The 22,895-nt window shown below is 40.7% G+C and overlaps 1 protein-coding gene across 10 annotated transcripts in view; it reads left to right on the top strand.

The window, feature by feature from the left end:
• tns1b (tensin 1b) overlaps positions 1–22,895 on the top strand; it is a 133,963-nt gene that overhangs the window by 71,067 nt on the left and 40,001 nt on the right. For 9 of the 10 annotated variants that reach the window (XM_026377157.1, XM_026377162.1, XM_026377158.1 and 6 more), the window contains 6 exons: positions 3,368–3,406; positions 12,721–12,762; positions 18,003–18,052; positions 20,734–20,905; positions 22,344–22,394; positions 22,491–22,613. In XM_026377157.1, coding sequence (XP_026232942.1) covers positions 3,368–3,406; positions 12,721–12,762; positions 18,003–18,052; positions 20,734–20,905; positions 22,344–22,394; positions 22,491–22,613 — 477 coding nt within the window. Of the gene's footprint in view, positions 1–3,367; positions 3,407–12,720; positions 12,763–14,695; positions 14,984–18,002; positions 18,053–20,733; positions 20,906–22,343; positions 22,395–22,490; positions 22,614–22,895 lie in introns of those variants that run through there. The other variant, XM_026377165.1, reaches the window with a different exon arrangement.

Raw genomic sequence — 22,895 nt, forward strand, 5'->3', positions numbered from 1 at the left:
ATACCACTGCACATAGTGTAAAAGTAAACATACTTACATGAGGCAGTGTCATGTGAAAGCACTGACCAGGCAGGAGGAGTCAGGCTAGCGAGAGGTGCACCCAGAGGAGCAGGGCCCCAGACAGGACGTTTTGTGAAAGCGATAAGGATGGTAGACTAGAATCGGGAGAATGGAGGGGGGTTATAAGAGGGTTAGAATAGCTTGGAATGGATGTGACTGGAGCCAGGCAGAGATACTGTGTCCTGTCAACTCCAGACGCTCCCAGTCGTGCCAGACGTAAATTCTCAAAGGCAAAGACACATTCCACTGGGATTCCATCATTCAAGTTGGCCGTTACATTGATACGTAGAGCAGTGGTGACAGACAGCAGCCACTGAGGAACATTTTGTTCCCATGAAGTATGAAACCAAAGTTCTGCCTTTGACCTCACGTTTTTCATAATGGGACATATTATTTCCAGCCTGCATGAGCAGTTCACCAGTAGAACTCCATCTTTGATGTAAGTGTATTTAGCAACTTGCAAGCATGAGATCTTAATGAGTGCACTAACAACCACTGTATTGCAGTATACCTTTAGTTAAGACACTCCCTGTTTTCATATGAGTGCATCAGTTGCTTCTATTTCAAGGGACTAAAAGTAATCTGATAATGGGTATTTCCTGTTTAGAGTTAACATAATGACCCAAGGTGACTGTCACATCCTCAACTTTGAGAATTTAATCAGCCATCCTCACACCCAATTGGCAGTCATCCAGTAGTGCTTTTAGTTTGGTAAGCATCCAATACAAGTGGATAGTTAACATATACAAGACACTGCTGTGTAGATTTTGTGGCTATGATGAGTCTGGGAATAAACATTTGACCTTTGCACCTATGCACATTGTGTTACACGTATTAAGCTAAATAGATTCACCAGGCTGGCTCCGAACTAATTTCAAATAACAATATCTTTTTGTTCTGTCCAGCGTTTTCGATTACTTTTTGTGGGCAGACACGGAATGTGCTTCCTTCAATAGTAACACAAAGCAGAGAGCTGTGACACAATTAGTCTTGGATAAGGAGAGAAGTAGTGGAGCAGTAGCAAAGATAAAAGGTACTTTAATGGTCAGCAGTTCTGATAACCCCTACGACCAATCGTTTGAAGCTGAAAAGGACACAGGGATACGAAGGATTAAGGATACACATGTTGAATCTCTGAACTTTCCTGTATTATTGTTTGTTGGTAATGAGATGAGAAATAAGTATTGTAGAACACTAACTGCTGAAATTAAGTTTTTTTGTGAACATAATATAGACATGCACAGGAAGGAAACATCCTGTTTGTATTCATCCTCATCAACTGGTCATCTTTCTCTGGGAGCTGTTCGTTTAAATCTTCTGTTAGAGGCCATTATCATTATACTCTTCCTGTTTATCAGCATCATTCTCTTGCGCCGAGTGCACAGAATAATTATGGAAAATGTTGGATGGTAATCAGATCAGCCCGAGCACTTGACAGATCATGAGCTCTGCTGGAGAAGTCCGAGCACTGACTAACCACATCTTATTCTGCACTTGAATTAAACAACACTGTATCTCACAGAATATAGGATGAGAATTCTTCATCATTGTCATTGTCATGTATCATTGTCTTGTTTTTTAAGTTGTTAGCCCTGAGCGGTTTAACAATGGTAAATCAACACCAGTTTTTACCTAAGTACATTTTTGTGATGCACTCTCATCTAAAAGTATTGCAAGAGTGAGGACAATTCCTTTTTTTCCCCTGTAATCTAAAAACATTTGGGTTTGACATCAAGAGATGAATATAAGACAAAAGATCAATAGCTTTTATTTCCAGGTGTCTACATCTGGTGTTTAGAACTTAGAAGATAGCAACTTTTGTTTTCATGTGAGCAGTATAGTATTGGAACATGTGACTGACAGGTGTGTTTTCTTGTTGTCCAGGCGTGTCCTATTAGATTGGTAATTTAAACAATAAATAGTACTGAAACTCAGTTTCAGATTTGAGTTTTGCCTGTTCAGACTGCAGTTATAGGTGGAAATAATAGGTGTAACAAACATGAAAACCAGAGAGCTGTCTATGGGTGAAGAACAAGCAAAGCAACAAGCAAAAGAAGATGGAAAATTTATCAGAGCCAATGCACAAACATTGGCCATAGACATTACAACCATTTGGAATATACTGAAGAAGAAAGAAACCACTGGTGTACTAAATAACATACATCACATGGGTAGAGTAAGGAAAACAACAGCAGTTGAGTTGAGTTGAGTAAGATCCTAAAACAACTGCTAGTGACAGCCACAGCAACCTCCAGAGGGCAGGAGTGAAGGTGTCATAATCTACTGTTCACAGATGACTTTATAGGCTACACCAGAAGATGCAAACCAGTCATTACCAAGAAGAATAGGAAGGCCAGGCTGGAAGGTTTTAGACTGGACAAATCAGTCTCCAGATCATGAACTTTACCTGCTAAATGTAAAATTTGGGGAGTAACCCCCAAATCAAACTACTGAAAGAGTCTACAGTGAAAGCCTGGAAAAGCATCACAAAAGAAGAATGCATAAGTGTGGTGATGTCAGTGGATCACAGGTTTGATGCAGTTATTGCAACTAAATATTAAATCTTATTAACTTTAATTTATTTTAAGTCTATCTTTTCCAATATTTTTGCTCACATCAAAAATGGGTGGGTTAACACTAAAGGTGTTATCGCCTAAGTTGTTTATCGGATCCAGACATAAACACCTGGAAATGACAGCTCAAATGTTGATCTTTTTTCTAATACTCATCTTTTGATGTCAAACCCAAATGTTTACAGCAAAAATAAATAAAATGATTTCTTTGTTAAAATACTATTGGATTGGAAGCGTATAGCTACTTTACTTGAGTCTTTTAATTTTCTGCTACTTAGTACTTTGACTTCACTACATTTCATATTGATGCCAAGTGCAAAATCCACAAGCTACCTAGCAGCATGTTAAGTGATTCAAATTCAATGAACACTGAGAACAAACCATGACAGTACCATTACGAACTGTAAAAACACAAGCTGAATGATGCTGAAGTGCTGGACTGAGGAGAATTGCAGAGTTGGTTGATAATTACCTGAACTTTTCACAATGAGTGACTCCTTTCAGTTTGCACTCACACAGATGCATTGTTTATATAAAAATATTGATCAGTGTAGCTTTAAATAAAATATGGTGTTGTACATTTGCATATTTGTTGATTATAAACCTGGCGAAAGGTTCTGAAAGTTTAATGCATACATACAGTATATAAAACATAACCTACATGCATTTGTAGCAGGTTCTTTAATTAACTCAACTGCATAGAATACTGAACTAATTCTTGTTTTTTATTTCAGGTGTCTTCATCGTGTGTTCCAGCTACTAACTATGAGCTGGTAAGTAATGCTTGACGTTTTTGTTTTCATAATTGCTTGCTTCCATGCTGTACATGCTCAGCAGACCTTATTGGTCTTGTTAATGAAGAATTATTGCAACAGGATTGGAAAGTAACTACTATTAGAGCTGGAGGGCCCATGGTACCAACATGTCATTTGGGTTTCTCTCTCTCTCTCTCTCTCTCTCTCTCTATATATATCTATATATATACATATATATATATAGATAGATATATGGATGTTGGAGTTCTGATCTATAACAAAAATGGTAAATTACATTTTGTGTTCTTGAATCTGCTATAACATGACAATGTGTTTTAGTCTTTAAAATAACACTCAACAAAGTGTGACATAGTCTAAGTATGAAGGGATTTTGCAAGGGCAATAAAAACATGCTTGCTCTGTTGCCTTATTTGGTATTGGCATTAGAAGCTGTGTTAGACTTGGATATGGTTTCCTCGCTCTCCTTCTCGCATGTTGTGCATTTAAATGGTTTTGGATGCTTGACAACCCAAACCAAATATCCCCTGCACTTTTCTATGGTCACAGAGAAAATATTTCATAAAATGTCATGTTTTTCTTTCATAAAGACTGCAGCAATCAAGCAAGAACATGTTATCAGCCTCTACACATGCTTTCACAAGATGTGCAGCAACACTGGCCAAGCTTTCTGGGCATTGCTAAAGGCCTGCTCTTAACCCAAGTTCTTTGATTTCCAAAATGAACACCTTTGGACATATAGTACCAGACTTTACCACAAAGATCTCTCCCACATTACCTGTGGTCTCCATATGACATAAATATTGACTTTATTAACTCAACAAGTTACTACTAGAAAATTCTTTGCACAATTCACTATGCTGGAACCTTGAGAGGCAGGCAGATCTGAAACAATCATGTTTATGATCTAATGTTCAGTCAGACAGAATTCTTGGCTCAGCTAATTTAGCTTCCAGTCAGTGAATAAATTATATTTGTATCAATCTCTCTTCAGATTTTAGTTGAACGATGACTAAAAAACAGAAGGTGCAAGCTATGCCTCTACATTATATGGCAAGCTTTTTCCTCAGCTTGCCAACAGCAGTCTCCCCCAGAGGCTCTTCTGCTTGCTTTAAAGGTGCTGATTGCTCTCATAAACCCTAAAGAGCTGAGGTGTAAAACATTTGTTGACATATCTTTACTGTAACACCAGGGAAAGTGTAGAAAGAAAAAACATTCTTAAGGCTGTTTAGCAGTTGTTAGGCCTTCTTTTTAGAATTTGGAAAGTAGACCAAGATGCAATGTGTCCATCAAGGCAAAATGAGCTGCAGGAAATAGACATGAATTGAACAACTGCTGCAATTCATGCTTTTATAAACCAAAATTATTACGCTAGTTTATCTTAAAGTAGTGAGTGAGTCAATCCTGGTATGTGTTGCCCCTCTGCTGTATGACAGGAAATGGATCATGATGTTTGTGCGTGTTTTTGTGTGGACGTGTGAGCGTGCATGCCATCGTTCGTTCCAGGCTGAGGTGTGTTTCAGCTCTCCTCCTCAGCCCCATGTTTGGTGAATTCCTGTGCTCACAGCCGCAGACCATCATGACTTACTGCCTCGCTCAGGTGCAGGCCGATTTCAACATCAACCATATATTAACCTAGCTGGAGAAAAATGTTGGGGGGAAAAAAAATTCGAACTTCTGTGAGGCCAGACATTCCAATCAGATGGACGAGCTAAAACAAATACAGCTTTAATACCGGACGATAATGTTCATTCTGTATGGAATTATCAGATTTCCATGCATCTGTTTCTCAGAACAGTGCTGCCTTGTGATTTTACTGCTTCAAAGAATGTTTTCTAAGTTAAAAGGACATTTTTAATTTAACTCATAACTAACATTTACTGTAAATGTTCATTTTCAGATGGTGTTGTGGTCATTGGTGATGGTCTTTCACAAACTTTTCTGCAGCAAACGGAGTTGGCCGACTGGTCATGGAATTGTAGATTAAACAGTAGATGTTCAAAGATGCTAATTTTCCTAAACACTTAAGAGACCTCTCACCGTGTTGATTTCAAAATTGAGACAGAAAGTTGACTTCATCACCTTGGAGGGTAGAGGTTAGGTAGTGTAGGCTGTAATTTATTTTTATTCTATTTTTATTCAACTGCTGTCAAACTTGAACATATTCTTGTGGAACTATGGTGTTGGTAACTAAAAAGTACAGCAGTATTATCTAAAACAGCACAAGCCTGTTTATGTTCAAGCAGTGTTACTAGGAAATTGGTGGGCACTTAGTCCAGATTTAAATATAGAAACCCGCTGGTTGCTAACTGTGGCATGTGCAGAGTGAACTTGGAATGAAACAGCCCACTGTGGGAACTGCACTGTTGGCCAACTGGCAGTTAATTTATTGTAATTGATGATGTGTGGTTGGAAGATCCCATCCAACAGTGATGATGGCAGAAGTGACCCCCACACTTGGAGGTGCATAGCGTGCTGTAAAGCATGCTGGGAGCATTCCTCACTTGTGCCCTCGTGTCGAGCCAGCGCTGCCAGGAATAGGTTTTGTTTTGCACAAACTCAAAAGGCAGGATGAGGGAATCGAGGAAGAGATATTAGAGATTTTGGTGAGGTTGACTGCACACTTGGACACATGCCCCCAGAAACACTCATAAAGAATACACACACTCACAAGCAGAGATATGCACACACACTCAGAAAACCATAAACCACTAACACCTACGTCATTTTGTGTAGTGGGGGAACAGGGCCAGGACATTGCTGAGTAATGAGTAACTGCAGGGCAAAGATGGTCTAGATGCGGTCCAATTAACACTGTGTTTAGAACCACACATTTCCTTGTTGTGCTCTCTGCAATGTTGTGTATACAAGCAAAGACCAAGCATCCTGTTATGATATACAGTATGATCCAGGTTCCCTAGGAATGCATGAACTGGCTAGTACATAAAAACTATTTGTTTAATATTGAGCTAAGAGTCAGGCTTTGTTGATCCAGGTGTTTCTTGCGAGAGAATCTATCATCATCAAGTGTGTCTTATGTTACATAAGTTCGTGCAACAGGCATGCATTCATTCCAGGTAAGACAGAATGAGCGTTAAGCACTCGGCTAACTTGATTTTCCATGAATATCAGTCTCAAAGGGATGACGTCCAAAACATTTGCGATATTATCACCCCGTTAAATGTTATGTTCACATTTTCAATTATGCTGCAACAGGTGAAAGCCATTCATTGATATTTATTAAAGTCTGGCAATATGCTAGGTGACTATGACAGGAATAACAGTCAGTTGGATGTTTTATACAGAGCAATTGGATTTTACATAAGAATTGCCAGGTAATTTCAAACCAGTTGTCAGCGTTGTAACTTGAGTTAGCCATTATTAATGCAAACTGCAGTCATCTAACCTAGTCCACAATGATCTAACCTAGTCCTAACCAAGTTATTGTTTTTTGTGATTAAACCTGGTAGACATAACCTCTACATTTATTATAACCAAGATAACCAGCGCATGATAACCACCTTCTGAGTGAAACCTTACTAATCTAATGGTCCTGGTAACATCTGCCAACATCCCAGTTGACTTAGTTGCAGTTGATGATTAAGTGCAAAAACAAGTGTTGCCCTATTTTGGACTTTACACCGCTGAATTACTGGTAAATAGTGGCTCTTTTTACATGTAATTCAACTGCAGCTTTATGAAGTCATCCCACCAAGCTAGGATGCAGTAGTTATACGAGGTAAAACAATTCTAGTCCTATTCACTATGACCTATTATAATAGACTTGTCTGCGTGCTAAGCTGTAATTTCCTCTCTCCTACTTGTGTTAGAAAGTACACTATGAAGAAACATCAGTTCAGACTGTGGTCACACTGAGCCTGTTTCCAAATGTCAGTAACTGCTGGTTATCGTATGCCAGCAGCCATCTCCTCATGTCCATCAACCATGTATTTGGGTTTGTTTTCCTATGACTACTTCAGTAGTTTCACGTGCTAACACAACACTTGGGAGGGGGCCTGACTTTTTATCTAGTGTCATCCATTTAAAGGTTTTAATTTGGTTGATGGTTAGCTTTTCTTTCTTTCTGGACACAATGAAATTAAGTCTTCTTAAATTTGTCTTGGAACATGTATACTTGAAATATAAAGGTATGATAAAGGTATGTGATAAACGATCTAGATGAGACTCGCTCAATTCGTTTAAACCCTTTAAAGATAATTTTCTTAATATTGTCATCCTATTACCATATTTGGGAAATAAACCTCTACAATTTACAGTGAAGGAGAAAAAAAATTAGTAGGTGTGTATGTGAGATCCATTTTCCAAACACACACCTACCCTCAAGGAGTAAAAATACTTCACAGATGCCTTAGAGACTCCGTCCTCTCTCACTTGTTGTAAAAGGCATTGGTTACATAACAGAGTGAGTGGTCCATATCAGAGACGGGTGCGGTGAGAAACACAGAGAAGTCAGAGGTGGTTTAGGGTCACAGACAGCTCAGGGGTTTTTCCCACAGTGGGGACCGTCCAGTCTGGTCTTAAGGGATCTGTGGCATTTTAGAAGCCCCCACTCCCCCCTCCAGGGGGATGGGAGCTGGGATAAACACACACTTCAACCCCAAACTTTAACCCTGCAATACACACAGGCCTGCACAACCCCTCCTTCCTCAAAACTGTGTTTACATTTCTGGAACATGGCTGTGTGAAAGCAGCAGATGGAGGAGCACAGAGCATGAGAGAGTGTGTGTTTGTGTGCGTGCTTTTGCCCGCATGTTAGCGTGTGTGAGTGGTAGGGCTGGGCTGTAAATTGATAATATTGTTTATGAACTTTGAGTGATACCATATTATGAGTGTAGTTTTCTATTGTTTTTCAAGATCCTGTAAAAACAAATTATGCTGAGGAATTTGTAATTAAGAAGTTGCTTATTGAACGTTTAGTTTTACACATTTGAAAGTTTTCTCAAATGTCCATGCACAAGTTTAGATTGTATCTTCTGAATATGGTGACTGATTTTCACTATTGGCTCAGCCCTATGTTCCATCCATCCTGAGAGGCAAATATGTACTTGTAAAAACTGTGCATACATACTTTTGCATGAAAGATTAGACAGCATGAATGTTGGGAAAACTGAAAACCATTGCGCAACTATGGCTCACTGCAGGTGACAGCAAGAATTCCTTTTATTTTTTTAAACCTCTCATATTCAACACTGCATCTGGCACCTTTTCAATCTAGCAGAATTTGCCTCTGTTGGGGCTCCAGCACTAGCGACGCAGGATTGCCTTTTTAGGCAGCTGCTACAGGGGAAAACATTTGTTGAGGCACTTGCCAAACATCTGTGCTTTAACTTTAAAAGCACACAAACACACAAAAAAGAGTTGCCTAGTTGAAGTAGCCAAAATTCGGGGGGTTCTGTCACTCAACGAATGAGCATCGGTTTTGTGTGAAACTCTCCTTTATCTTGTCAGAGTAACACAATAGAAGCTTCTGTTTCCAGCAGCTGAAATGTAGCTTGTGTAAATCGATGCATTGTGTAGGTTTGAGGTTCAGGCGAATCATCAATATTTCAAGTAGTGGTTAGGTATTGCTGCAGTTTGCTTTTATTCCCACTGGAAGGCACTACTGGACATACCAGCTAGGAGCCATTACGGGTGACTTGTGTCATATTTGACAGTCTTGGTCACTCTACTGTGATGGGCACATTCAGGTGATCAGAGGAAAGGGTTTTAAAGCTAGTTTTTGAATTGCAAATGACTTTTCCTGATGTTTTAGCCCCCAAACGGTCACAATATGTTTTTATTTCTATCGTCAGCCAAGCAATCCTGCATAATTTCTCAATTTCTCATCAAAGTGAGGTCAGAGGTGCAGTTGAATTACACTGAGACATGTGTAAGTCAGCAAAGCTCTTAGTGTGGGACTTTGTCCAGACTGCTGCACAGCGCATGACTACAGCTGTTGTGTAGCCACTCTGATGCACAAGCCATTGGTGGGTGACTGGAGAGGAAAGGATGAGCAGCACTTGCCACACACCCTCCGTCTGACGCACATGCACATACAGTACAGACAGTAGGTTATAGTGAAAAAACTAAAACAGAGCTTCCCCATGTGAGGTCAGAGCCACTGCTCACTGCCTGGTGGTGCCACCCGAGCACACACACATCAAATCACGTATGATGAATGTTTGATCAGTTCTTTTTTTAGTTTCACACACAAGCAGAATCAGCTATTGCATTCTCAGCTCACTGACTGAGCGTAAACGCCGAATAAACCAACACACAAAATCAGCACTGTCTGAGTGCAATACCCTCTCTCTGCTCGCCTCCCACCCACACTCACACATCCAAAGGGGTGATTTTAACCACTCTGCTGTCCACACTGAGCTGGCTGGGCTGACTTCAATGGGCTGTGTCTCAAGCTCTAAAGCTGCTACAGACATACAGTATATTTAGCCCTAGGTCATTTCCCAAGACACCCTGCTTCTGACTACGTTTATCCCTGTCGCTTAAGAGGGGAAACTCCCAGCAAGCCAGCTACCTCTGCTTTTCTAAAGGAACGGGCTATAATTGCTCATGTGAAAGAAAACACATGGTACAGTGGTGGCAGAGATGAGGGTGGAAGCTATACTCTGATGTGCTGTACTTCTAGGAGACAAACACATGCTCTTCTCCAGGCACGTGTAGAAGAGGGGGCTCAAGAGACTCAAGGCCCCGCCCTCTTCTCAAATCCCCCTCTTAGCCACTTTTTCCAGATTTCTGAGATTCTTTCGAGACTTGTAACAAGCTTGAAACAAATTTGCCTACTACTGTATGTACAGGACGATACAATTGAAATTTACAAAACTTTAAATCCAGGATATTTACTGTCACACTAAGCTAATAAGCTGTAATGTAGCTTCCTACATTCAGGATTGTCTGTTCCCTTAAAGAAGGTCTGCTGTTGGTCAGTAATGCAAATTCTTCTGTCAAAATTGAGCAAACCTGACCTCGGCATTGAGTTTTTGCAACTACACCCACCACTTGCAGTGACTTCATTGAAATGATCACATCCTGCTGGAAACATTTGGTGAAATAATGTCATTGGTTCTGTAGTGTAGTCGGATTTTTGTGAATCCTCTCATGTCCAGTTACTAATGTAAATGCACCACAACCACAATGAGACTCTGAACACAGCTCTGGGCTTTGGGGCTTGACCTCGTTTTCTTTACTCTGAACCTCGCTTTGACAGCAAATTCAGGGTTAGAGGGGATGGTGGTCTACTCTTTAATCATTTTCAGTTTTTCTAAATATGACTTTAAATGTGTGATTGAATGTAGATTTATTGTGCATGGCTTGAATTGATTTAAAAAAAAGAGGCTTTGATACAGTGTCTACCCTCAGTGATACATTTCTGTCTCAGATGTTCTCTTTGAAGAGGGCTGAGAGCAACTGCAAAACTTCCTATGTGGACTATTTTGCTGATACACAACTTCCCAGGCTTTCTCATGCTTTCTGAATTAGTTGGAAATCTTCACACAAATACGCACACAGACACACAGCAGGCATCTGGCTGCAATTGTACAAAGCGGAAACACACATGTTAGACTATCATTGAGAGAATTGTTTGTGTCTGTGTGTGTTTTTCTGGGTATACACACACAATAGACCCTGTTTGTGTGAAAATGCCTGCGGCTGTGGGCTCGGAGCAAATCCGCAATCTGCATTTAGATCGTCAAACACCAGTCTGCTGTTTCTGTTTCCTTCATTCCTAGAGGCAGCTCTGCTGTCCCTCATGTGATGGAAAACAAGAACAGTAAACAGTTACACACCTACCTGGTGGAGAACGAATAAAGAGATATATGTGTCAGTGACATTAAACGGCAGGTGTTGGTTTTAATCCCTGTTCTCTTTTCATTTATCTTTTAGTTAAGATGATTCAATGGTCTTGTCTGGGCGACTCCAGACTCCAAGTCTGCATTCTAGTGCCTGCACAGCCAGACTGTAATTCACCCTTTGCATTCACTGTTTATATTTCAGAGCTTTCTCCAGAAGCAGAGCATCCACTGTGTCACTGTCCAGCTCTCTGTGTGGCACTCTCCAGTGATTACAGCCACTTTAAAGAGCTGTGTATCAAATCTCGGTTGTTCTGTTGTTCTACCATTTCAAGGATGTGGTGGGGATAATAATGTTTTTTTCATTAGACAACTCTCCAACCAACCAGAGAATTTTAGTTCATTGTTATTGATAAGTACATTTTGGAGCTCATTTATTGCGTTTTTATAACAATGACTACCTAAAGTGCTGGGTAGAGCATTGTGGAGCATAGCAGAGCGCAGCAGAGCAGTGGGAGGGAGGTACTGGAGCAGAGTGAATTAATTTCTCTTCTCTTTAAGGAGATACTTCCAGTGCTTTACTTTTTTAACAGTAGTTCCTTGAATACTTTCATCATCTTCACTGCTTATCCTGTTAAGCGTAGCTGGAGCTGATCCCAACTGTCATTGGGAAAAAGTCAGTCTGTAGGGCAGACTGTTACTCAAGTGTCAACAGTCAGCAACCAGTGATCTACCCTATACCATTATATAGTATATAAGACCTACAGAGGCATGATAAGCGATCAAACACCAACAAACTCTGGCCAGTCAGTCATGAAATGATTTTGTTGTAATAAAAAGTGCTATCAGTCATGTATGTTCCTTTCTGCTCCATATAGATTCTGTATGCCTGGTATTTAGCCTCAATTTTTCATGCTTCATTTAGTAACATCTGTGTGTGTGTGTGTGTGTGTGTGTGTGTGTGTGTGTGTGTTAGTCTTACACAGCCCACACAGGCTCATGACATCATGGATTGCTCTGATGTTTTTTTCTTTTGCTCTCTACCGTGCAGCTCCTTCATCTCTCAAAGTCTGCACATCACTTATTTTATCTTCGTGTCCCTCTCTCTGTCCCTTTTCTCTCTCTCTCTCTCTCTCTCTCTCTCCCTCTCTCTCTCTCTCTCTCGCCCTCTCTCTCTGTCCATAGCTGTATATGGTGTTGAGAAAGAGAGTTCCACTGATGGCCTCTCTGGTCTTGGCTAATGGAAGCAGACTTGTCTCTTTGTGTAAATATTTACATGGAGGGATTATAGATGGTCCCTTGCATTTAAGGTGGAGTCCCACTCCACTCCAGGCCACATTAGGGCAAAGAATGATGCTGAATGCAGCTTTAACATAACATGAGAGGGGATGAGATACAGTGACATAAGAATATGTGGTATGACATAACAAAGACGCGGTGGTGTGTTTTGGAGTCTTACAGGTGCTGATCCCATTTTCTGTCTCTTTGTGTCTTTGTCTTGAACAGGCGCCGAGCAGCGACCTTCCTCTCAAACATGTAGACACCATGGTGAGTTTGAGTGTTTAATTGCTTTTTAAAACAGTTTTATTGATTTACTGACCTTTTGCTCACTGAATACAAGCCCCCATGTTTTGTACTGCCTAATAGCTGACGTCTCACTGGAGCTCAAATTGCTGAAGCAGCTGATGATTGTTCCCGAGTGACGGGTTTACTTGACTACTTCTGAAGGCAAATCAGGCACCGTGGACATCATTCTTCATAATTAGCTGCTGCTCTGTCACCGTAAAGATCTGTCAGTGACACATAACTTGATGCAAAGTTTCAAAGTGTGCGATCTACTGTGCACACTCACATGCAGAGAGGTTCCTGTAAAGGCCGGGGCTGACAACAGAGTGCAGCACCTACATCCTTACATAGGACACACTACTACCTCCCCTCAGCCTAAAGGACCTTGACCTAGTGCTGTGAGTGTGAAAAAAAGAAACATGTTAAATAAGGTTATTGGTGGACTGTTCATTGTCAAGGTACCTTTGACTTGTTCTTTATGCTTTATTCACACCATTTTGTTAAGAGAAAACATAATCCAGTTGTAATTATGTTCATTCCCTACAAAAACAAGCTGACCTCTGCAGAAACTTAATTTTCTCAGAAGGCAGGATTGGACAGTGTGATCAAACATACAGTTAGCCTTAAAATTGCCTTCTGTCACTCTGAGCCTGTTACAAAGTAAAATATATGGAAGATAGTTACAGATAGTTTAAAATATACATAATTGGAAATAAATGGTTTTAATGAGCTGGTTTAGGATCAAGATGAAATTGTAGGAATGGCAGGTCAGTAGTCCTGGGACATGGCTCAAATTGGACCTGAAAATGGCAGCAAAGACACTGTGTGGACAAGTACTTACAAAGATATTGGAGTTCAAGTAATGTTACAATATTAGCAAACACAGCTGCTGTTATGTAGCTTTATCTAGTTATTAGTTTATACAGAAGGCAAGATGATCCTGCATAAGTTGCACAGTGAGCCGGTCTCCAGGTACCCCATGTTTGCTTTGGACTCACTCTGCACTAGTTGTGTGTGACACAACTTCCTGTGAGTTTTATTTTGTCTGGGAAAGGAAGGCTCAAGTAACCAATTTAGAGTTACCACCCAAAGCCAAGTGCCCACTCTCTCCACAAAGACCAAAATAGACACATGTGCACCAGCGTGCCTCTGTGTATGTGTGTGACCTTTTTTTTTTTTTTTTTGCAATATACTGTAGCACAGAAGAGCACCAGACTGACAGGAGCTTCACATGTCTCAGTGTTGAATTTGTTTTAGTGCGAAACACACTGTTGTTGTTGTTTTTTATGTTTACTGTATGATGAGTGTGTGTGTGTGTGTATGTGTGTGTGCGTGTGTGTGTGCAGATGATACTGCCTGCTCATGGGCATTAGCTGTTTGGTTATGCTGTGATGTGTGGAAGATGTTTGACCACGCCTCATCGCCTTGGAGCATCGAAAAGACTTGTCTTATGACTTGAGCCTTTATGCTTCACTGGATCATTTTCTGCTTCAGTTAGTTTGATGCTATTCTGTTTCTTGTCTTTGTCGACTCTTGCGATGAAGAATATGCGTCCTGTTGATATAACAGATGCAGAAATAGAAATGAAAATGTAGGTTTAATCATTGCGCTCAATACTTGCATTCACTTCTTTTGTGAAATGGTCTGTGCAAAACACACAGCTGTCTTAATGGTGCTGTGGTGAGGAGCTACAGTCAGCTGTGGACGTGCTTGTGTTTGTGCATGAAAACACGTGCCACAAAGAGACACAACAGGTCAGAGGATGCAATTTAGATTCGTACACAGATGAGAAAAAGGGAGGGAAAAGTTGAAAATAGGGGGGGAGATAACGTGATGGGATGCAGAGTGGGGAGGAAGGGGGGGGAGGGTGGCCAGCACATAGAGAGAGAGAGGGAAGAGAGAACACAGAGCGGACAGAAGACCAGCAGCGTCGTGGAGGAGTCTGCTCTGTGCTGGAGCATGCAGCGGCCCAGCGAAGGCTACTGCCCAAAATAGAGCTCTCGTTTTGTTTTTTTTTCTCCTTTTTCTTCCCCTTCTCCGCGTCTGCTGTCACAGAAAAGGATTTTACAGAGAAATCCTCACTGCCAGGCACAAAGCAGTGAGAGACAGCTCTCCGGAGATGAACCGAGAAGGGTCTTTGAGGAGGCGGCTCTCCTCTCTGAGGGGGGCCTGGCGATGGAGTACGGGCCACCTTTTTAGGAAGGTAGGATGAAATAGAGGGGCTGGACCGATTGCTGTTTAGATGGATTTAGAAGGGGGTCCCGGAAAGTAGTGAACGCAGGTTTTGCAGGTCTTCCATTTCTCTCATCCGCTCCCTGCTGCTTGTTTTATTTTTCTTTGACATAGAATAGTTTCTCTCGTCCCCGGCTGAGTTTTACCAGCCCCCAACGTCTCTCCCGTTCCTCCTTCCCTCATTCGATCTTTTTTGCTCTTTGTCAGATGGTTAATTTGTATGGCCTGCTTGTAAAGTCAACCACCCCAGATGGTTTTCATCTGGAAACATGCCTGCAGGACCCCCCACTCCAGTTCCTACCTCCTACTCCTCCTCCTCCTCACCCGCTACCTTGCCTCCCCCCTCCTTCCAAATGCAAGTTCTCAAAGGGGGGATACAGCTCTTAGGAGTTAGTGGTGTTCAAGGGACGATGTCTTTTAATACTGATCTGCTTCAGTGATTCAATTTACGATACATAAATAGACATAAGTTCAACTGCTGTTTGTTTATATACTAAAAGTCTTGCATCTGTGTCTAGATTAACACTGTGGCCATGATAGTGTCTGTCAGATTTTCGATGACAAAAACATCAGTGTGACCGCAGGGAGAGTTTTACTATTACTGACCGTAGCTTCATTGCACGACTTTCATTTGGCCATGTAGTTGCACTTTCACTTAAATATTGTGGCTCATAAAATCCTCTGCACACTAATTTGGACTAATTTGAAGCGAAAACTTTGAAATATTTGCAGCACCATACAAAGGGCATCTCCTCAGACCTTTCTCTCTCTCTCCACTCTCCCAGTCTCTAATTAAGAACCTTTTGTTTCTTTTTTGTTTGCATGCTGACTCAACTGGTGGCACCATGTCATCTGTTCAGGCGTCCATTTACCAGGATTTCTCAGATGTGTTTACCTTGCTGCACAAAAGTCCGCTCCATTTAGAAGCACTTTGGGTTTTTTTTTTTTGTCATGCTCTGTGTCTGTGTCTGGACTTTTCTTTTAGGCTTTTTCTCGCTCGTTCGTCTCTGTCGTACTCTGGCGACTCACTGCACTTTACAGGCCTCTGCACCACACTGAAACGTTTAGGCCAAAAAAGTGGGGATTTGCTTTGTCTCGCTTCACTTGTGATCATGTGAATGCTTCAGTGTGAGATGGAGCAAAGAAACCCCAACTCTGGTGCATGAAAGTTGTTAAAATGAGTGGATATGCTGGTAAACAACAACAGCCAGTCACAAACACTGTATCATCTGATTTGTTTCTGGGTGTGCTTGTGTGTGAATGCATTTGGTTCTTCTGGGAATTTGCACATTTCAACAAAATGTGTGCAACATTTTGAGATCCTCGTGAGATTGTTTTTCTTTTTCAGGACAATAACAGGAATACCTTCGCTTTTTACCAACCAAACAAGCAGCAGTCAACTGTAGTGACACTGGCTTTTTATTTCTTAACATGTGCTGTGCAAGAGTGGGACTATAGAGTGGGACTTTAACCACACTTAGCAGCTTAGTCTCCCTGCAGCCACATTAAGATATTACTCAGTATTTTCTTTTATTTGACTTTTATTCCATATCTATTCCACATGCACTAAATTTAGTGCATGTGCAAACTTTTGCTTTAGTTATAGTACTGTGGTAGTGTGATTGAAATTCACTGTCTCATGCTACAATTTCATCAAGATGAGCCACAATGCGGTGTGAACAATACCAGGCTGGATTGTTCTGGCACTGAAGATATGTCTGTGGATATTTAGTATGTGCCACTGTCACACTTCTGTCAGATCTATTCTTATCAAACTTTTGAACAGAGTGTTTATATTGCTGTTACTATTGTTAGTTGCATCAATAAGCCACAATATTACCTCCACCTTGTGGTTTTAAAGTAGTATATTGTCCTGAGTAGCTGCTGATTGGTCAGGATGCCTGTGCCTGCCAACACAACAACCAGGGTGCATTAATATTTTGGCCGATCCTTCTATAGCAATGTGTGTATCATTTTCAGTCAACCCTGAAGGGTTTGTCAAACCCAACTGAATTCAGGAATTTACAACAACTTCTGTAGCCTGACCAATAAACAGTTAATAATCTAGCGATCATTTCCCAATTATCTAGGAACTGATAATTTACCAATGTTTTCAAAGCTGAAGAAACCTAAAACTCACCATTTAGCACTTTTTTTGGTTTAAAAGCTGCTCCAAATGTTATCAGATTGGACTGGATTCACAAGCCTACTTACATAATTAACACAAATATTGTTCACTGACAGACAGTCAGCTGTTGGCAGAGCAGAGCAGGCTGAAACTCATCCAGGGACAGCGAGTGATATTCTTGACACTAGTGCTTAGGCAGCTGATCTGAGCTAATAGATGATGATGGATAACAGCCCCCTTCTGTGTACATGTGACCCAAACACCACAGGAGAGCGAACAAGTCCACATGCTCTTTGACCTCCTCCGTGGGTCAGTCTGAGGCGGCAGAGGGGGGGAGAACATGTTTCTTTATGGGTTGTATAGAGGGATGAAGACAGCTTTAAACTACATGCATCTGCCTGTTATTTTGCATTACATCACAGCACTAGGAAAGTTGGTTCATACATGGGTTTGCCATATTGAGTACTGCTTTGTTGCCCATTTCAAAGTCAAGAGGAACTTCTCCACATCTGCAAAGTCTTCAGCCATTGACTTTCCACAAGGTTAACAAGATTGAACTTGAGAACCACTTTGTTCTTGGACTGCCTTTCTTTACTAACAATAAATCACATGTCAATAGCAGGTAAATCCACAGTCAATGCGATCATTGTTGACAGGATGGACTTGATGCTATATCAAAGTCTTAATGAAACATAGAAACCAACAAAGACCTGTTAGAACTAGTAGTGAATGAAAATATTAGTGTTCAGGTGGGTTTAATAGTGCTGTTGTTGGACAAATAGCAATAAATAGCTTGTCATTTTCACAGTTTTACAAAGGTTGGTAAAGGGCAAAGATACAAACCCTTCTTTGTGTTTTACAGGGCTCAACAAAATCCTCAAAGAGCATGGAGTCACGGCGCAGACCATCGAGGTAGGAGCTCTTCTTTTCTCTTCCATTCTCCTTCCATTCGTGAAACAAATACAAAGCAAACTTCATCTATCATTTATCACATTCAGTTTCATACAGCATATAAAACATTTGAGATGAAACATTTGGCTGTAACATGATATTTGCTGATTTTCTGCTAGTGGAATTAGTCAAACACTATGTCCTGCCATTGAACTGGACGTCACACTGTGGTGTTGGGACAAAAAAGCTATTTGGTGTCAACCCCTCTCACCTCGGTCCTCGGGGGGTCACAGATGTTGTCAGTTGTGCAACTAATGTGTAAAACCTGACCTGACAGTTTACGTTCAAGTTGCTATTGCTAAGAGTTAATAAATAGTTTTAAAAACACATCATTAGTTTTAAGAGCCTACAGATTACCTGCGAGTTAATTACCTTTATATGAAGTGTCTGTCCATACAAAGCTGCGTCTTTTCAAAAACACAAAAGCACATTCTTAAAAGAGGTGCTACTTTGTCAAACTGTCAAACTCACAAATTTCTGTCCACCTGACAACATCCCAAATATTCACTGTTCTTTTAGCTCAGTTTTCGGTCTCCACTTACTCTCGCTGCAGAACGCCTGTTGTTAAATGTGTGTCTCTCTGCTGTTTAGTCTCTGAAAGTTGGCTTACAGTGGGTTTGTCTGAGTTTTGTTGCTGCCTACTGCACGTTGAAATGTGTGTGATGGCGAGAGCAGAGTGTCTGAAAACGAACATGAGTTTAAAAAGGCTGAAAGCTCAGAGGGTTTTTTGTTCTCTCAGAGGTAGGGGATAATTCTTTGTGGGTTTGTCATGAAAAGTGCCTTTCACATTACACATAATCATTAAATCAGTTGTTAATAAAAATATTTATTAGCTCAGTTTATACCATATATGGAGTTGACAAAATAACGTGGTGCTTGAACTTTATCAAATCAATCTGTGTACTGAGTTTAGTCTACATTGGTCATCCTAGGATCAAGGTCTCCCTATATTTTAAATACTAGAGACAGGGAGTCCTGGTTGCTTTTTTTTTTTACCAACAAGTATGTAGCAAGATGTATTACCGCCTTATGCCTCAGGTTTCCTGATTAAAATATTCCTGCTTCACAGTTGGTGTTTATCCAGATATACAAATGAGATCACCACAGTGCTGTAATTGAGCATGTAGAGATAACTCGTCATTCGTCAAACGCAATATGCAGAGAAAAGAGCAATCGCTTCATCTCTTCAGCTGATGAGAAGCAGGTTGGCTCCCGGTCAGTGCATGGTGGTGAATCTGGAGTAGGACCAAACCGCAGGTCTATATTGGCCCTGACTGCACCCAGCGGCAAGGGGATGTACATAAGCAGAGACAGAGAGAGGCATGGAAAAAAAAAGCAAAGCTCAGAGAGAAGCAGTGGAGAAAAAGAAATAGTGAGATGGAAAACTGAGAGAACAGATGAAAGAGAGGCCCAGATAAAACATCAGTTGTATAAAAAATCAAATTTTTTTTCCAAATCACTAATAGAAAAACAGTCAGAAAACCTGAAAAGGTAGATGTTAGTTGCAGCACAAGACAGAGAGGACATGTGTGACATATCAGTTTCTCCCCTATCTCTAGTGATGAATAATTTCCAGTAAGCGCCTTTTGAGTGGGTCCAGATGTACAGAGTACAAGTGTTTGTAAAGTAAGACTGGAGCAATCCTCTCTCCCAGACATATGAGCAACTTCCCTAGGGGCTACTCACAGCTGACAAATGTGGGAAATATGCTGCAGTCCACAGTGCTTAGGATCCAGACACCTCCCCATGAACCTTTTATTATTTCACTGACTTCACCTCTATATAGTCTCTACAGACGTATTGAAATGAATCAGGTCAGAAAAAGATAAGAGCAGTGTGTGCACTTAAAGGAATAGTCAACTGAAAAATTAAAACTCAGTCAAAGGAAAAGCTCACCGTTTGGTTACGTGCATTACTGTTTTTTTAATTTTCATGAACTTTATCAGTTTCTCCTCGCTCTGTTTTTCCACTCGGTGCTGACATTTTAGCAGCATTTAATGGCATCATTGCGGTGTGGTGTTTATGCTATGCGTTGCCTTTTAAATGCAACAACATTTGCTCTTTGCAGTCATAGGAAAGGAGGTTTATGTTGTGTGTTCACCTCAATTCATGGCTTTGAGCCTAACAGAATAAGCAGAAGCATATGTTTATGGCTTGACTCCAAATGAGTGACTCTTCAGATGTGGAATGACAGATGTTAAAGCACAGACTGACTTTTGTCCTATTGTGATGCGTCTTGTGACATCTCTGTAAAAGAAACGAGTGTTTCTTTTAAATCATGGGAGCAAGTCATGCGGTAATGTTGTCATTTGTAATAAAACTTTTGGAAAAGAAATTACTTACTTGCTCATTTAAAATGTGCATACATGTTAACATACGGTACAGTCTATATCGATTAGCTTCACGTATAAGTGAGACATCGTGAGTTGACGTTCAGGCTTTTTGATACACTTCTGTTGGCCTGGTAAACACCAGCACATGTTTACCAGTAATGTGCAGCATTTATTTGTGTTGTGTGTTTCATTCCATTTTTTTTTTTTTACTTTTGCTCAGCAGGGTTGCTGATGCCAAACACATTTTTGCAAATGAATTTTCATAATGAACCAAGAGTAACAGTAAATGTTTCTTTACCCCCTTGATAGGAGTGCCAGTCTGCTGCAGGCCCTGGAGGAGAACTACGAGCTGGACCTGATCTACATCACAGAGAGAATCATCTCTGTCTCCTTCCCCAGTAATGTGGAGGAGCAGAGCTACGCTGCCAACCTGCGGGAGGTCGCCTCCATGCTGCGCTCCAAACATGGCCACAACTACCTGGTATAGCTTCCTGTGTACAGTACATGTGGATGAATCTGACAGGAATAGAGCAATTAACTTTCAAAATGAATGAAGCAAACAGTGGTAACTCAGACAGGAACATGAAGTCTTTAGAGCTTTCCAGATCAGTTGATTTCCCTCAGTCCAGCCGCACAGCAGAGGGATTATGTAACATCTATATCTGCATATATCTACAGAAAATACTGCACATCTGATAATATTGCTATTGGTCACTGTCCACTTGCAAACTGAAAACCCACCAACTAAAATCCCAGCCTTCACTCAAGCTGCTGCTGCTTCTGTTTTTATTGCATCTGTCACATTTTTAGATTTCTCAAGATTTATTTATAAAGGAATGAAACATTCCTGTAGTGACAAAGTAAGTTTGAGAGTTCAAATCTTTTCATTACCTTTACAAAATCAAGAAGACAACAGCAACAATGTAAGGAATGAATTTGTGTCTTTTACTGTTTTACTGTTAATATAAATCACCTATGTTAGCATGGCCAGGTGAATTGTTGCATACACTATAAAATATAACTTGTTGATTCAACCAAAAAAATATATAGTTCTGCCGTTAACATGATGTTCTGGCTTCTGTTGGAGTCACATTGTACCAGAGTTGGTACTAAACCATCACTCTAAGTGAACCAGTGACTGATAAAGTGTACAGGGGTATGGACTGAATTCTACACCATGGTTGACATTTTTTCATTATTGGAAAAAATAATTGACCTAATCTAACATGTATTAAAGACACACAGCAAGTTTTATTTACCTATAAAATAGAACAATATTGAAACAGCTTTACATTTTAAACAGTGCAGGCTGGTAAGTGTACTAACACTGCTTAGACATGGCTGTGTCTTTTTGTCAACTTAATTTATTGAATTAAATAGGCTCCTGGAAATTAATCATCAAGTTAAAAGACTTAAAGTCAGAATAACAACTCTTGCTGAGTACTTATTAGGGCAGTAGTTAACTTAGCAATAGCTACTTCAGTATTAATTAGGGTTAATGGATGGATGGATGGATGGTTAAGAAGGCCTAGGGTTAATATATAGAAATGGGCAAAATTAACTACTGCTAATAGTTAAGACTGTAGTAGACCTGACTAACTGACTGACCCTGTAATACAAGAACAATGATGGTTCTTTATTTTCATGTCTTATACACAGATCATCAATTAGGTTACAACCACAAGATGTACAGTTACAGTGTAACTTCAAACTTAAGTTTTTGTTGCATCACTACATGTCACATGGTTTGAAAAATGTAAAAGTCAGCTGGAGATGAAGTTTTCAGTGAACTTAGGTTAACTAGCGAGCTGCTACACAGACCTAAATCATAACGTTATGTTGTCTTGGCTGTGAATATGTAATGTAATGCTATAATACATGAAACAAGTTTTGTTTGTGTTTTGTTTTTTTTAACTTAGCTCTTCAATCTCAGTGAGAAGCGTTATGACATCAGCGAACTCAACCCAAAGGTAAACCTGGTGGCTTGAAATCTCTACTTCTCTCTGTCATTTCCATGTATTGCATGACCATCAAACTGAATAACCACCTCTCTCCTCTCCTCTCAGGTGTTGGACTTCGGCTGGCCTGACCACCATGCCCCAGCCTTGGACAAAATCTGCAGCATCTGCAAAGCCATGGACACTTGGCTGAGTGCGGACAGCCACAACGTGGTGGTCATACACAACAAGGTGAAACAGAAGGTTGACAGGCTGCTGTGAATGAAATGACTGAAACAAGTATGTGTAGACAGTAGAGGGTGCTCTCAGGCTCTCCTCAGGACCCCCACTTACGCTGAGGCTGCAGCCCTTTTCTGTGTTGGTGTCAGTAATGACAGCCTTCCCTTGTAAAACTCTGACATTCAGGGTGGAGTGTTTGTGTGTAGAGTGTGTCTCTTTTGTGCTTGTTTGGGTTGGGTTGTGCTGGACGGAGCTTAGGAAAACACAGATTAGGGAAGTAAGGCATGCCACTCA

This window comes from Anabas testudineus, chromosome 21 (genome assembly GCF_900324465.2).
Source record: "Anabas testudineus chromosome 21, fAnaTes1.2, whole genome shotgun sequence".
In the NCBI taxonomy this organism is placed as follows: domain Eukaryota; kingdom Metazoa; phylum Chordata; class Actinopteri; order Anabantiformes; family Anabantidae; genus Anabas; species Anabas testudineus.